This window comes from Pagrus pagrus (assembly GCF_965226575.1).
Source record: "Pagrus pagrus genome assembly, chromosome: 11".
NCBI lineage: Eukaryota > Metazoa > Chordata > Actinopteri > Spariformes > Sparidae > Pagrus > Pagrus pagrus.
Genome location: NC_140195.1, coordinates 22,868,213 through 22,882,910, shown reverse-complemented (window position 1 = coordinate 22,882,910; position 14,698 = coordinate 22,868,213). Strand labels below are relative to the sequence as shown.

At 43.2% G+C, this 14,698-nt stretch overlaps 1 protein-coding gene across 10 annotated transcripts in view; it reads right to left on the bottom strand.

The window, feature by feature from the left end:
• The window catches only part of bsna (bassoon presynaptic cytomatrix protein a), a 141,644-nt gene that overhangs the window by 106,998 nt on the left and 19,948 nt on the right, over window positions 1-14,698 (bottom strand). For all 10 annotated transcript variants that reach the window (XM_084367335.1, XM_084367339.1, XM_084367340.1 and 7 more), the window contains exon 2: window positions 1,254-2,031. In XM_084367335.1, the coding sequence (XP_084223461.1) occupies window positions 1,254-2,031 (778 nt within the window). The remainder of the gene's footprint in view (window positions 1-1,253; window positions 2,032-14,698) is intronic.

Sequence of the window (14,698 nt, the reverse complement as noted above, 5' to 3'; positions counted from 1 at the left end):
TATATGCCCCTGGACTTGACATCAGTGGCAATCAATGGCTGCCAGCACAGCTAATATATCAGACGTAGCCTCGCGCTTCTGCGCAGTGCATTGTTGTGTCCTCTGTCTGAAGCCTTTCCTGTCTGCCCAGGGAGACTGAGAATTTGATATTTGTCACCCGGCGCTGACACCGGGCTGATAGTTTGAACCCGTCACCAGAGGCAAGAGTCAACATCCTCTCAATCAAAGAGAGCCTCTTAACCTCGTCTCTCCTTCTCGCCCCTCAGTTCATCTCTGAATAACTTTAAAGTCGCATTAATCTGTCCTTTCTTTACTTCTCAGTCTGTTTCCTATTTCTGTCTGAATGTCAAATGCTGTAGTGTTTGGCTTCCTGTCTACACATCACACCTGAGTACAATGGACTCACAATACACACACACACACACACACACACACACACACACACATACACACACACACACACACACACTGTCACGACCCGTGTGTCTTGCCTTGGCACATTAATGGAGATTCTGTCAGTGCCTCAGGAAGGAATTACTGCCACTTGCTGAGCCCTTACACTCACCGTCGATCACAAATACACACAAAGACCTACAGTACAAAGTCATATACACACACCACACACACACACTCAGCTTCTATACTTTCATGTACTTTCTATTCCTTCAATTATTCTCTTTAAATTACAAACACACAGTTAAACCTTGCTCTCTCTCTCTTTCTCTCTCTCTCTCCCTGACCTAATTTATCTCCCTCGCCTGAAACCATCTCTCTCACTTCCTCCATCACTGTCTCTGCACTTCACTCATCTAAGTCATAGGTGCTTTATTGGCAGCACCAGGCTGGAGTAGCCACTGCCAAACGACACATTTCTCTCTTTTTTCCCTCGTTAACTCTATAGCAACAGGCGAGACACAGTCTCCATCCTGTCTCTGCTCGATCTGTTTCCAGACTCAGACTTCAGTTGTGTGCGTCCGGTTGTTTATCATCTAAACCTGAAACATTAATCAACAGAGACTTGTGTCCGCCTGCGGGATTAAATTATATTAATGCCCAAACACTTAGTCCCTCACTATAAATCAGGATGATTTGATTATTGATTCCATTTATGCAGCCAGTAAACTACAACAACCTTCCCATTGTTGCGTGAATGTAAAGTGGCGAAGTAAACAGAAAAAATGTTCAAGCCTCCTGCACATACGCACACAGATAAACACACTCATACACACAAGCCCCTTTCAAACCTGACCTACCTCAGTGAGGTGCGGGTTGGGGTTGAATCCGCACTGGTTACAGACGGTGGCCTTACACTGGGTGCAGGTGTTATAGTTGGGTACAGCCGGTGGGTTGGACAGCTCTGTAGTGGTGCACACTGGGCACAGCTTGCTGCTCGGCATCGGGGCGATCTGCGGTACCGAGTAGGGCGAAGTGGGCGTCACTCCGCGGTCAGGAGACACTGAAGGAGATCGTCCTGTCCTGGAGCCCGAACCGCTGAAGTCGACTTGGAGATTTCGACGGGAGGCATGCTGACCGGGACTTTGACCTGCATGGCCTCCCATGCCGGACCCAGCTGGACCATGGCCTCCCATGCCGGACCCAGCTTGACCATGGCCTCCCATGCTGGACCCAGCTGGACCGTGACCCATCCCATGACCAGACCCAGGGCCGTGCCCCATGCCAGGCCCCTGGCTTGACTGCATATGTCGGGGTGAAACTGGACTCTCGTGGGTGGCCAGGCGGTAGGGCTCACCAGCTCTGGACCCTATTCCTCCACCAGTGCCCATGCCTGCTCCTATTCCTCCTCCACCCATTCCACCTCCCATTCCTCCACCCATTCCACCTCCCATTCCTGCACCCATTCCTGCACCCATTCCTGCACCCATTCCTCCTCCCATTCCTCCCATACCACCTCCTCCCATCCCTCCTCCTCCTATTCCTCCCATACCACCTCCTCCCATTCCTCCTCCTCCCATTCCCATTCCTCCTTGTTGCATGCCAGGCTTGGGGCTACCCATCGGACCCATTGGACCCCTGGAAAAGAGGGACAAAAAGAAAGAAAAGAGATTAATATCAAATCAGATTACAACTTTCCAGTTGCTGGTCAATTCTATGGTAGTCTTACACATCCAAGAACCATTTCAGGTAGGTGCTGGACCAACAGAAGGTGATGTTATGCTCCATAAGGAGTTCAGATGATGTTTTCTTTATTTAACCCTGAACCGAAAACACTAGAGAAGAAGTGTAAGGAATGGAATAAACATGTTGGTCTGAATAAGTCGCGAAATTTGTTGCTAGTCTTTTCTCAAAAATGTCAATAATCAATAATTAATCACTAATCAATAGTCAATAATAATTTAGAGAGAAAGTCACCAAGTTTGCATTAACTGACAAGCTTTTGACAACAAAATTGAAAACAGACCCTTTTAAAGGCACATTTCTAACTTGTCAACGCACAGCAAAGAGGCTCAGGTGGAATTTCTGACACTAATAACGGCTGCATTCCATTTAGCTGAGCTACTTCCAGGGCTTTGCTATTGTGCATGCTCATTCACTGACATGGCTACCTGGGAGACTTAATAGAATGGAGCCATCGTTAACGTTATTCACACACCTGTGCTCTTCCTGCTTTGACAAGTCAAAATGTCTGCCATGAAGAGGGTCTACTGGCGGCTAAGAATGACAAGGCTGGTTACGTCTGTCACCGTCTGATTTCAAAGAGCCGTTGTTTCAAACTGTCAAAGAGTTTTAAGTTGTAAATCTATTATCACCGGTAACTGCATATTTACTGTTCAATAATGGGTCAATTTAAAAATGTAAAAAAGAAATTGATGGCTTTTTCTTTTCTTCCACTGGGGCCTACAAAGTGTTGTTTGACGCCACAGTAGTATCTAATGGGAAAAATATCTTATTTTATTCAATGCGTTATTAAATGAATGCAGGCTGGTAGTTGTCACCGTATTCTGACAAATTCAATTACAGGCTCCCTGCCAGAGAAACAGCAGCAGAAACAACATTAAAAACCAGCAAAATAATTACCGATTCATTTATTGGTAGCTGCCGAAAGCTGTGAAAGGACCTCAGCACATCCACAGGCATCAACAAATTAAAGTGGAAAACAGGCTGCGGCAACACAGACCACGCAGACACACACACACACTCATTCATACACAGTTCTTCTATGTGTCAAAGGCGACATGCACACACACACACACACCTCAGGCAGAAAATAACACACATACACACACCTAGACAACATTAATTCAGTGCACACCTCAGGCAGAAGACACAAACACACCTGAGGGGAAACAAATCGGTACAAAACTCTGCCTGAGGACACTTCCAAATTATTAAGAGAAGTTGATGTTAATCACAAAATATGGTAATAAAAAGTGAGTGACTCTTCTTGATAGTATGACACATATAAATGTCAGTGTGTCCTGTATTTCAGCACAGTTTTTATCATAAAAATCAGAATGCAATCTCAGAACCCATCAGCTATTGTCTGTCCAGAATTTAGCCTCTGGGGGCAAAGGACAATGTTTTAGGGCTTCTGGTGTAGCCAGAGGATTTCTAGATAACCAACCCAGGCCAAGACTTGCTCATGTGTCACTTTCCACTTCCTGTCTTTGTCTGTTTCCTCCTGGTGTCGTTCATCTGTGTTTGCTCCTTGCGTGTCCTCAGCCTTTTTGGGTTTTGTTCCCCGTCACTTTCTGGTTTGTTCTTTGTTCTAGCATTCTTGGTTTCTTCTTAAATTCTGGTTTGTTGCCTTTTGTCACCAGCCATTTATTGCCTGCATTTTGGGTTTTTTTGCAAAGCTTGCTTCTCTGTTTCTAACCTGCATGCCTCTCGGTGTCACATTTTGCAATCCATAACACTGATTAGCAACTTGAGACCCCAGAATGCAGTCGGTGTTGAGGGACGACTAATCTCTATAAACAGAATGCAGATAAATCTTTTAAAAAGCTAATAAAGAGTAAACTCAACAATAGCCGATGGGTTCTGAGATTTCATTTCAGCCAGTATGTTCCCCCATTTACTCCAAACAGACTGTTTAACTGCATGCAACCAAAGCCGGCTCAAACATGATTAATCAATACTACTCATACTACAAATGTACTACAATTAAACCAGGACGCCTCAGAATGTGCAGAGATTCTCCATTCATATGCCACTATCTGTTTAAACATATTTGAAGGTATGGCAACATTTTAAATCTCAATTTCGAGAGTGGAATTTGGCTTATTTTCTATTGATTTAACTTAATTTCAGTACATCTACTTCTATGACTCACAGCACTACTTTTAAAAGGGAACTAAATTGAATCAGTGCATAATAACAACCAAAGTTTTATCACAAAGAAACAATTTTAGTTTCAATCTACAGGCTTGAATAAAACTGCTGCCTCAATACAGGACATGTTTTTTTGCCCTGCCTCCAATCTAACTGCAGCTCTGAAACATAAAATAACACTTGATGACTGTAACTGGATGAAAAAGCGAACCATCTTGTCGATGTTTGGTTCAGTTTTAGGTTCCATTTTTATCAACTTGTTCCATAATTATTCCCCAAGTTGGTTGATTTTACGAGTGTTGTACGCTTGTGTATCTCATGTACGGTATCATGTTTAGGCAAGGAACTATTCTATGCTATTGCCGGTACTGTCATTGATTGAATGGCGTGTTACCATCTTTAAATGGTTAAAGCACAACAGAAGAGTCTCACCAGAGTCACAAAGTTCCAGTCTGCTTCCCCTTTCACTGAAAAGATTTCTTCTTGTGGACAGTCTGGTCGTGACAAAATCTCCCCCTCAGTCCCTCTTTTATTTTATTTGTCTTTCTCCTCTGTAAACTTTTCTTTTCCTCCATCACATCCCCTCTCTTTGCACAACTGCTCCTCTCTTCATTGCCTCTCCATCTCTCATTCTCAATTATCTTTTCAGTCTGCACAGACCACGGCCTCGTTCCCCTAATGTTTTCTTTTCTCCTTCCTTGAACTTTTTTTCCCGACATTTTTATTTCCGCTCTCAAGGTGGATTGAACCTTAGTTGAACCTGTTGTTTCTGCTTATACCCAGTCTACCAGTCCAGGAAATGTTATTATTTCCTCGTTTCACTTTTCACAGCCTTATTGGTCAAAATCAGAGTCTGTGAAACTTTGTACATTACAAATTCCTAATGACTCGCAGTGATCGAGAGGTGTGGAAGTTTCTCGATTATAAACTGCATCGCAATGCTGACTTGGAAGATTCTGCATTGATGCAGAGCATAATCGAGAGTCTGCAGCTTATGTTGATTGTTGATTGTCCACCTCAGCTGGACAATAAAGTTACGTTGCAACGTTGCTCCCATGCTTTGAATTGTGGGCGGACAGTAGGTCAACGTTACTTATGTAGGAGGCACAACTTTTTTATACGGACATCTCGGGGAAAATGTCGGATTTTATGAACTTGCCGGGAAGCACAAACTGGACGAGCCGCACGCTGAGCGTGACTTCTGCCTCTCATCTATTACTAATCACGTTAACCATTTTCACCTGAAGCTAATGTCTGCAGCCATAAATAACAATTCTTACAGCAAGCCCAGCTGATCAGCCAAGATCTGAGGAGGCACTGTCAACCTTACCGTCCAACTCTAAAGCTGCCTTGTGAAAACAATGTTACTGTAGACGAACGTGTAAGGCTCTGCAGATTGAAGCTTCACACCTCTACAGTGATCTCGAAACATTTCCAACACAACAGTGTTGACAGCATTGATGTCAGTTTCAGTAAATGTTGCTTTTGATAGCCCAACACCTCTGACTAACCGCTTCATTATAGAGAAAAAAAGGCAAAATGATACAGGAGTTTGCGAAAAGACATAGTACTGTCGAGCGCCACCAATACTACGTGTTTCAAACGTAACTCGTGCAGACATCTGCAAGACATATGGGTGCTATTGGGGGAAGAAATTCCTGGATTTGTCCCTTTATCTGGTGGTTAACAGGGTCTATTCTGGGCAGAGGCCCATTGTGTAGTCCTGCTGACAAACCAACAAACCAATCAACCAACCAACAAAAGGACACCAGCCAAAACACAAACGTCTTGGTGGAGGTAACAAACACAGCAGTACAGGAGGCGTCATATGAGAGTGTGTGTGTGTGTGTGTGTGTGTGTGTGTGTGTGTGTGTGTGTGTGTGTGTGTTTGACGGGGAATCGGGTGACTCAACAAAAACCTCAAAGCTGCACTGATTCACCCAGCAGAGACACTGAAGAAGACGGGATAAGAGACTTAAACCTGACAGGGAGAGGAGGAAGAAAGAGAAACAGAGAAGGAGAAGATGAGCTACAGTACTCACAGTAGAACTAGTTCTATATTCTGCCAGAAATTATTCTGTTTGTACTCCTGGTTTCAGTTCGGTACAGTATATCAGTTATATTTAAACATTTAGAAATAATGCTGAAATAGAAAGCGAATGGGAGATAAGAAGAGAGAGCTAGATACTCGTTTTCATTTTCAGGAAGCCCGTCACTAATTGTGGTGAGAAACCGAGGCTGACGTCGGTGACAAGCCAAATAATAGGAACAGTCCTTCTCTCTGTGTGTTTACACACTTGCCTCTGCGTTGCGCTGGGGACATTCATCACTGTCCCACCCGGCCCTTTAATGACCCAATACACATGCTTGTCCAGTCAAAGTGATTTCATCCACTCCCATTATAACCCTCAATTTACTGTGTGATTGTAGGAGAGAGGGATGAAGCTCGTCTGCCAATCACGTGTAAGTGACAAAGACAGGGACAAATGAATAGAGAAGGGAGGAGACAGAGAGAGAAAAATGGGGTGAGGATGTGACATTGTCTTAACCGGGGCTCCACAGCAGACACTGATAACCTCAGTGTGACTTTTTCATGGAGTTTTAATTAATGTCTAAAAACGGCATCACTGCAGTGAGCACTTTAGTTTCTCTCAGACTGTTTGGAGCTGCTTCCTATATGCGACAGATGCACACGGTATGTTGTATGTGTATACTACATCCTGTAGGTAGTATGTACACGTACAGTACATGGGATAGCTGCTGTAGCTGACTGAAGAGCCAGTTTTCAGATCAATTCTTGCGCTGAGAAGGAGGGTGGAAGCAGTGAGATACAGTCTGCTGTCTGACTGTACTTTTTCATTTGCAATCCCAGAACATCCCCAGAGGAGGTGCTTTCACTTTTTATCGATGTCAGATTTAGTGTCCTTCTCTTCCAGTTGATTCACAGAGCAAACAGAGGTTTGGGTAGGATTTACCCGATCTTGTTGGCCCTGGCCGGGTACATTCCTTGTTCCACCTCTCGACCGGGAGCAGAACAAGTCTATTTAGGTTGTTGGTGGAGCCAAACTAAACATCTATTTCCTCCTCCTCCTCTATTCCTCTGCTGCCTCCATTACTTCCCACTCAGGGCTGTTGACAGAATTGCTTTTGTACGGCCCATTTATTCCCATCTGCCTCCTCTTCTCTCCATTATTTTCTGTCCTCTCTTCGTCTCCGCTCTTCCCTCTGTTTGGTTCGCCTTTCTTCATTCCCTGTCACTCCGTTCTCGAGAGTTGTGCAAATGTAGTAATGAGAGCACAAATTAGCTAATTAATCTCAATGGGAAACGTTATTTTTTTGTTTCTCATGCATTCCTCCCCGTGACATTCATGATCTTCGAAGGTTAGCAGACTCGCAAGCTACCAACAGAAAGTTGAGTCTGCTAGTTCCCACTTGGTTAGCTTTGACATATTAATAGATAGCCTACTCTAACAGGTTGGTTAGCATGTTGTTAGCTTCATGGATTAACACATTCTGAGCTTGTCTCTGAGGGTAATATTTCTCTGACAGAAAAACTTTTGTTTAGCCATTTAATAGCACAAATTTCTCTCCGTCTTCTTTTCTCTCCAACCTTACCTTTCATTTCCTGGTCCCCTTTTGTCAAATGTTGAAATTTGACAGACATTGGGGGACAAGTAACTAACTACCCTGTATAACAATAAATTAAACCTAAGGTACATGAAATTTAAATAAATTAATTCTTCTCTCTTCTCCTCTTCTCACTTGAAGAATCAACACGCTGGCTAACAAGCTAACAACACAGAGTCAGTTAGGTTGAGTAGTCTTGTTACATTAGCTTCCAAAGACAAGCAGGGTCAACCTGGGTTTAATTTACTGGACAGAAAAACTGTGGGTGAGTCCAACAGTAGGCTAGTAGCTAGCGTGAATACAGGAGAGGGCACACTACTGTAAACATGACAACACAAATGAAATGTTTTCACTCACTTGTCCATGATGAGATTCAAGTTCTTGAGAAGGTAAGCAAGCTAGCTTTCTTTTACAAGACTTTAACAGGCTTAACTGTTAGCTTGCATGTTGTTAACAGTGCAAGACTGTAGCATTAGCTCGGTTCAACATTTTTAAGCAGGAATAGCTTGGTACTTTGACTTCAGCGTGAATTATTGGCTGAGACTGAGTGGCTCAGCTAATGCTAAGAGCAGTTTGAAGACTCTGCTAACCCTCAGTGACCTTCACACTGCACAGTCACTCCTCAGCTCATCTTCTGAAGAAGTGTAGCAGGAGGTCACTTTCTGAATTATCTTACCTCTCTCCTTAGTTCTCCGCTCTGTGGTCACTTGAATATTTCCCGGCTCTTGTTTTTCCTTTTGCTGATTGCTTGTAATGTCTGTGATGCTGATATCACTGGATATTATAATGCAAGAGCAGATAAGCTAATCGAGGGGAGAAAATGTGAAGGCAGCCTGTCATCAACACTGTTTACCGGCTTCACCTGCGAGCCAGAGAGCTGATAGACTTGGCAGCCAGCACTCTTTTCTCCTCCTCGCTCCTCTAACAGATGATTCAACACAAGCACACCCTGTTAATGCTTGTTACTATGGGCACAGGGTCTATTGGGTACATGCAAACATGTACCGAATGGATGCATGAGCGGCGGCGATGTATGCACATAAATTTAAGCATGTGCACATAAGGATACATATTTTGAATGCTTTATTGATCCCCAAGGGTAAACTAGGCCTCAATTGCAGCAGCAAATTATAACAGGAAAAATGATATTTATGGAGAAAGAGGAGTTGACAAAGTAAACATGCACACGTGCCCACGCACACATATTCTCACTTGTGCCTTTCACTTTTTAAAAGACTGAAGTGGGCAGCTCGGCAGGCTATTTTTCCTCCGACAATACACTATCACACCACGCTGTGTTTTCTGGTGCTCTGCCATACATTCAAAAGTGAGAGGAAGAGAAGGGAAGGAGTCAGGAGCTCGTCATTCAGAGGATGTTGTTGTGGAGCCGCGAGGCTTGGATTGCATTTTTTTTTTCAATCAAACCAGTCTACACCAGGCGATTTCACCGATTTACGCCATCAGAGTGGAAATAATCAATGAAATCAGGCTCCGGAGAGAAAACCTGTATTGTCCCAGGTCTCTGTGGCACATCTAATCTATCATGTATCCATCATGTAGAAGGTGATAATCACCTCCTTTCTTCTGTCTTACAGCACAGATGTTTAACACCGGTGTAAATACAGATTTTTTTTGTAATTGAGAAATGTCAAATGTATTTACATGGCAGACGATACAATAAAAATGGCAAACTAATATTCACACCAGCCACATGATAAGCTGAATGTGACCTCGCGCATTTAAACAAACCAAAAATAACAACAACAACGAAAAGAGCTAAAAGATCTTACAGTGTGATCTCAAGCCTACACTTCGCTGTTCGATTCATCTTGCTTAAGCTAACGTTATATAACAGCTGTGTCTGTTCCACACACTCGAGCACGGAAAGTACATAATCTCTTCTTTTGCAGTTGGTGGCAATAAAGCTGTGGTGGGAATTTGACATTAAATGGAAAAAGAGCAAAACAAAAAGGAGGAAGAGGAGGATCTCAGATGGATCCACTGTCACTAATTTAAGCACATAATGCTGATAAAAACACACAGTGTGGCTTTGATGTCGCTGTTACAGTCCTGTTCATGTTATATGACACAGCTTGGAACTTGACCATCTCGAATTCTGCCTTAAAATAGGTTAAGTTTTCATTTCAAGCAATGCATTGCACTAGTGTAACAACAGAGAGGCAAAGATATAATCAAGAGGTCAAAAGAAATAACCTGCGATGCATTTTTACAGCATGTAAGCATTGTGTAAAGACAAAGCTTTGTTATGTAATCTGTGAACACGATCGCACCGACACACACAGACATGTAGGCATGCGTCTTAATCCCCTCATGTATTGTTTAGGCTACACAGAAATGCACATGTACGACATAACAACATCTACAACTGTACTGTAACAGCACGTGTACTGATGGCGGCTAGTCTGAGGCCGTGCACTGTAAGAGGCTTTGCTGCAAATGACTTTGTAATGATCCCACATGGTGCTGAGTAAAGGCCACAAACACTGACCTCCATTTAAAACACAGACGCACGTTACAAGGCTAAAGACTGAGTTTGTTCCCAAATACTAAGTGATATCCACCTCTCCCCCCAAAAACTGACACCTACTCCCTCTAAATGGCTTGAAACGGAAATAAAAAGTAGAAGAGATGAGAGCTGTAGTAAGTCTCCAATTTAAATCAAGTTCAGTGCGATGCAGTGTATAGGCCGTCACACCAGGTGCCTGATGGTTGCTGTTTGATTTACAGCCAGAGTGGCTGGAGACCGACACTTAGAGCAGTAACTTTATTGTACAATACTCTGGTGCCTGTCTACGCCAAGGCACTTGTACACACACACACACACACACACACACACACACACAAACAAACACACGCTTACTGTGTTCTGCAGCAGGCAGACTCTCCGTCAGCCAGATGTTTAATGTACTTCTCCATCTATTTATGTCTTCAGCCCATATCTCTGCAACCTTCTGATGCATTCTCAGCAGATGGCTGCTATAAATGACTACTACTGTTCTGCCATTTCAATGTTATGTGTGTGTGTGTGTGTGTGTGTGTGTGTGTGTGTGTGTGATTTTGTGTTTGATATGCAAAATGCAAGGGGGTGTTTGTTCATCGCTTTTATTGATAAATGCATGAGTGTACTCTGTTTGTGTGTGTGTGTGTGTGTGTGTGTGTGTGTGTGTGTGTGGCTTTTGTCACGCATGCATCTATGTTCTTCCCTGTGCTAAATCCGACTCCAGCAGATGTGCTGCTCCACGTGAACAGTGTGATGACATGACAGTAACCCGCACGCACACACACACACACACACCTGTCTACGTTTACCTCTCTGTGTGAGAACAGGCTCACAATGTTTGGAGCAGTTAGAGACGCCATCAACGTCCCAGTGTGTAACAAACTGTTCATTATGAACCATATAAACACACACAAACACAAACGCACACACACAAACACACACAGAGACAGCTGCTTGCACCTATGCCTAGAGCTTGCAATAAGTAGACCTATATACAAATTTACACAAACAACCCCCTCCACCTTTCTCTCTCTCACACACACACACACACACACACTCACAGACACACACGGCGGCAGCAGCAGACACTGAATGAGATGTATAATGCCTCATCAACTCTCCTCCCAGTCAAATCTTGTCCCCAAGAAAAGAAAAGGCTAGAACAGAAATTGGATTTTGAAAATGATGTCTGTCTGGCTGACTTGTAGTCCAGGCTGCCTGACTGACTGACTGACTGACTGAATTACTTGTTAGCTTACTTTCTCTCTCACAGTCTAACTAGCGACTTGACTCACTGACCTGTCGGCTTAGAACACAGTAGCCTGCTATACTGATCTTGACCGACTGTCTACTGTCTGATTGGTCAGTTTATTGACTGATTGCAGAATGACTGATGACTAAGTGATTGTCTTGTCAGTTCATTGACTGACAAAGTAGCTAACTAGCTTAGTGAGGGTTAACTAGTTGAACTGGCTAACTAGTTTCTTGCCTGACTAAGTGGCATCTCAACTGATTCGAAGACATGTTGACTCCCAGAAGACTGGCTGACTTATTGACTGACTTGTTGGCTGAATAGCGAAATTGTTTACTGAGGTGATAAATCAAGTGAAAAATAGGGTCATTTTCTCATAAGCTTACATACAATCTGACTTCTTTTTGCAACCAGTGGTCGTCATCACCCTAGACTGTGTGACTGGTTAACCTGACTGGCTTTACTGATGATGCACAGTAGGCTACAGACTGGGTGATTGCTTTGCTACCTTAATGACCGGCTGCCTGTCTGAGCGAATGAATAGCTACCTGACTGCCTGACTGGCTGTCTCAATACCAAGCTGGCTGACTGACTACAGGCGCCGCCTCGGTCGTCTCAGACTCTGAAATGAAAGCAGCCAAATTCTGACAAATGGAGGCCGGGTGAAAATGATCAAAAGGAAAAGCAGTGAGATGTAGGAGAGAGGAAGGGAGAGAGGGACGGTCTCAGGGAGGAATTACCCTGCTTAGCATGCTGCTGCACACTTGGAAACATCTCCATACATCCCCACATCCCCACATGTATACATATTTATGTCTGCAGACACACACACACACAAATGGATATCCATTTCAAGGTGTTTCCCCTCCTGCTGTACCTGTTAATCGAATTCAATCTGAGTCTGCAACATCGTGAAGCAATATCAACCGATCTGAAGCCTTGTCAGTATTTCAGGTAACTAATGTTTTATGGACGGATTCAGCCGGTTAACACCACGTTATGGAGAGATAAACACAAAGAACAACAAGTTAAATAGTGGGACTGCATAATAAAAGTAATCCCACTCATTGAAAATCATAATATCTGTAAAGCAATCGCAGCATGATTTTTTTTTAGCATATCGTGCAGCCCTATTAAAGAGTAGATGTGAAAATGATACCTGGAAATGAAGGATGTGAGGCCATCTGTCTAAATTTTAAAGAGACATCAAATGTCAACTGTAATGTGAAAATGAAACAGCGCTTATCACAGTTTTCTATATTTTCACATAAGAAGCACTAGCCGGGGATCAAAGTGGGTTCCCCCTCTATGCAGAGAAAACTCCCCCCGACGTCTCCACTGCACTTTAATTGAAATTCATATCAGTGGTGTGTCGTCTCAAGAGGAGGGGCGTACAAATGCATTAAACAGAAGAGAGAAAAAGCCAAGAGAGAGAATGGACTGAGCCGGTGTGCACGCAGCGGAATAAGCAAGTGTGAAAAAGAAATAAACAGGCGACCTGTGTGTGTGTGTGTGTGTGTGTGTGTGTGATGTGATATATTTCAGAGGGAAATATATAAACACATGAGCAGTGTAAAGGTATGAGAGAGATTTAAACGACATCCTACAGATCTGATTGGATCGCTCTAAAGTGGGTGTGGCCAATACAAAAAAAGGAGCTGTAGAGGACTGCACTAACTCAAGATAATGGCTCGCTGGTCGTCCTAAGCCAGACCTATATCCACAGCACTGTGTCAGCGCTGGGTACTGCTGCACTAATTCTCATTCTGGTATATCGTAAAAATAAATAAAAAGAAAAAAAAGAAAAACACTCTGGCTTGTTTGCATGTCTTTGAACCACTCACAATCATTTTGGCCAGCGCTTAACCAAGGATGCAGCAAAATAGTGTTGGGGGATGGTTCGCACGTTGGGAGGTGAGCTCTGGCATGAAAATGACTAAATCCCCGCAAAAGAAAAGATAACAGCTGCTAGCTTGTTTACGTTTGTGCCATTAGCAGCCAGATTAGTCTGTCTGTGTCCAAGGTCTGCATCATACTGTGTTTAGTGTCCACTGTTACGCCTTCATACTGACTTTTGGAAACTCAAAGAAACTAATTTCCTTTCAGTTGAACTCGTGCTCAGTTTGATGTATTTTATCAGCAGGAAACCAGGAGGACAAAACTACTAAACATCGAGACACACCAACAATATTTGCAGATGAAATGGAGAACACACCACCATTTTTCTCCTTCCCTGTGCAGTTTCTACCCTCACTTGCATTCGTCCGTCTCTCCTCTCTTCTCGCTGCCTCTATGATCTGTGTTTAGAGAGCGGCTTGTTTAGCCTTAATAAGAGTCATTTCATAATTACTCTCATTAAGTCAACCAACAGGCCCACGAGGGGATCAACAAAAACAAAGGCAGCATTGTGTTGCGGGTAAGTGAGCGAAAAGCACCAACAACATATATTCACCCCAAAAAGTCAGAGACGCACCTGAGTGGAGGACCAGTGAGGGTTTGATCAAAGAGAGAGACGGAAGTCATAATGTGCTCAGAGTCAGAGAGACTCCACATCAATCAAAACTTAAGCCTTGTTAACATTAGGACAAGAGTTATTAACCCTATTTAACAAAACTTTGGGAGAAACTTAAAACTTTGGGCTGACACAGATGTCCTCTAGCTTCACAGCTGCAGAACTGAACAAACACAGAGAAAAAAAATCAAAAACCAAAAGAGAAACAATAAATCCCACAGCAGAACAATTATAGATGATTGTGAGTAAAATTACTTTGTGATTTGGTTCTCTTGACCGTGAGACTAAAATCTGCGGGGGCAATTTGAACTGACAATTTTAGCCTTGACGTCACTGATGATCTCTGCAGCTATTTCAAATCACTGACGTTCACGAGGCAATCTAGCTATTATTTTTACATGTGCAAGCCAAGTCAGAGTAAGTAAATAAAAAGTTCCTCATCTTTGGTGGAAGCAGTTTCAAAAGTGTAAAAAATGGAAACATGATTCACACAAAC